At 60.6% G+C, this 2,500-nt stretch overlaps 1 protein-coding gene across 1 annotated transcript in view; it reads left to right on the forward strand.

Annotated features, from left to right (window-relative positions):
• cdk19 (cyclin dependent kinase 19) overlaps positions 1-499 on the forward strand; it is a 19,349-nt gene extending 18,850 nt beyond the window's left edge. Inside the window, exon 13 of the mRNA XM_086143280.1 lies at positions 258-499. Coding sequence (XP_085999406.1) covers positions 258-383 — 126 coding nt within the window. The 3' untranslated portion in view covers positions 384-499. The remainder of the gene's footprint in view (positions 1-257) is intronic.
• The last annotated feature ends 2,001 nt before the right edge of the window (positions 500-2,500 follow it).

Raw genomic sequence — 2,500 nt, forward strand, 5'->3', positions numbered from 1 at the left:
TTGAGTCACTTCTGCAGGTCTTTCCATCAGTGTGTATGTGTGTGTGTGTGTGTGTGTGTGTGTGTGTGTGTGTGTGTCGCCTCTGGAGGTACCTCAGAGAGTCCTGGAAAGTCATGCATGTCTTTGGGCCCCCAGGCTGGGTCTAATCCTGGTTTCCGCTCAGGTCCTGGTTCTTTGACAGCAGTTTGTATTTGAAATCCTGGATCGGTTCCTTCTGGCTGATCATCATCACCCCCCCTCCCCTCTCGCCCCCCCAGCACTCGACGTCCCGCCTCGGTTACCAAAGCGGCGTCCAGGGCTCGGCGGCGCCCCAGAGCACCATGGGGTACACGTCGTCGTCCCAGCAGGGCTCCCAGTACTCCCACCAAAGCCACCGCTACTGAGGCGCCGCGCCTCTCCCTCCCGACCAGCAGGGGGCGCCGCGCCGACCTCGTCCCATCTCACCGCCATTCCAGGGAAGGAAACCGAAACACAGTGAACAAACCGGGACGCGCCGGTGGAGCCGTCACGTCAGACGGCGCCCCTCGCGAACCCCCCCGCCCGCCGGCCCCCCCGCCTTTCCCGGGGTTTGATTTGGTGCTCGCCAGCCAGACTTCTCCACGTGGACCCCCACGACCCCCGTGGTTGTACATATTGGACCGGACGCCGTCGAAGAGCCCTTTACTGTCGCCTGGACTTCCTGGGAGGACGGCGCCGACAGGAAGGGGGGTCACGACCGTGTTTCCCCGCCGCCGCCTTCAGGGAACCCTGTAAAAACCCTGTTCCGAGGCGGGACGCCCCCCCGAGGAAACAGGAAGGCAGAGAGGGGACGAGGCTTTTCTCCCGACGCCAGGAAGGCCGACCCCTGGCGACGACCTCCGACGCATCACGACTGCAAGCTAATGTGCGGCTAACCGTAAGCTCCGCCCCCTTTCACAAATCTCACTGCCTGAGGCCGCTGTCTTTTATCCTTGTTATGGGTACCGTGCACGTGTATGTGTGTGTGCACGTGTGTGTCGGTGTTTCCTTCCGCCCCCCCGCCTCGGGACGGACCAATCAGAGAGCGGAGGGAAGCCGCCCCCCCGGCCTCACCCAGCAGGAAGACGATTTTTAACATTTCATCTGGATGAAAACCAGGTTGTTTGCAAAGGACGGACGTTTCTGCTCATGTTCCTTCACTGGCTTTCCTAGGATTCTGTAATCGCATCGTTTGCAAAGTTTACATCACACGTACCTTTACTTTTTATACTCTCGGTGCGACGTGCTCAAATCCAGTCGTACCTCCACTCCGATCGGAAATACCGGCGGTACTCGTTGCCCGCCTGCGGCGCTAACTTTGTTAGCGTCTATTTTTTATATACAAGTTTTGAATATGAGACGAACCTTCCTATGCAGTATCGTTGCAGTGAGATGATACTTTACTGAAGCGTGTCTGGTGTCTGTCACCAGACTCCCGCCTCCCACCTGCTCCTCCGTCGCCCCGCAGGTCCTCCCCGACCTTCTTCTCTGGCTCCGCCCCCGCACCCTGTTGCTACCGCCCCATTGGTCGGGCCAGGTCACATGACTCTGGGGCCGAGGGGGGGGGGTGTCCAGAGGACGAAGGGAACACCGACACCCGGTGGCCGAGGCGGGAACCGCGCCGAAGGCCCCGCTCGGTTTCCATGTTCCGACAGCGAAGCGGCAGCGTTCTGTTTCAAAGAGGTCCGGGTTCTCCGGACGTTCCTCGACCGGAACCGTCTTGGTGGGTTCCGCTTCGTCTGCTCTGTGTGAGGAACACGGGACGGGACCTCGCCGTCCTGGACTCGGTCGACGGGCCGAAGACGCGTCCCTTCATCCCAGAGAGTTCCTCGGTTCCAGACCCTGAGGAGACGTTGGATCCCTCGTGGAGTCAAAGACCCCCAAGACCCAGAACCTGAAGGTCAGAGAACCTTCACCCTAAAGGTCCCGTGGTTGTGACCAGGTCACTTCCTGCCTCAGCCTCGCTTCATCCAGCGGTCGGGTCCCTGCCGGGCAGCTCCGACACCCGGGGAAGTGAAACCGTCCGTCGGGTTCGCGGCCCCTCGATGTTCATGAACCTCGAGAATGTTCTAAAACGTTTGAGGACACGGAACCTTCGTGCAGGAACTCCAGAGGAACCGGATGTGCACTCAAGTCAACGTCCGGAGGGTTTTTTAAATCCACAGCAGCACCGTTCCATCCATCCAGATATACATGCGGTCTGTGCACGTACACTGGTGATTGGAAGAGCGTCTCTGCAGACCAGCTCCATCTCTGTCTGATAGACCTGATCCAGCACCGCTCCGTCCCTGCTCCAGGGGTCAGGGCCGGGGTCAGGGGTCAGGGCCAGGGTCGGGCCGAGGTCAGGCCGGGGTCAAGGCCGGGGTCAGGGGTCAGGGCCGAGGTTAGGGCCAAGGTCAGGCCGGGGTCAGGGGTCAGGGCCGGGGTCAGGGCCGGGGTCGGGGTCAGGGGTCACTCCGGAGAATCAAAGGTCCTGTTCGGCTGGATTTCTTTGGATATTGTC

This window comes from Fistularia commersonii, chromosome 36 (genome assembly GCF_037954325.1).
Source record: "Fistularia commersonii isolate RoL2024-O1a breed Wild chromosome 36, RoL_Fcom_v1.0, whole genome shotgun sequence".
Classification (NCBI taxonomy): Eukaryota; Metazoa; Chordata; class Actinopteri; order Syngnathiformes; family Fistulariidae; genus Fistularia; species Fistularia commersonii.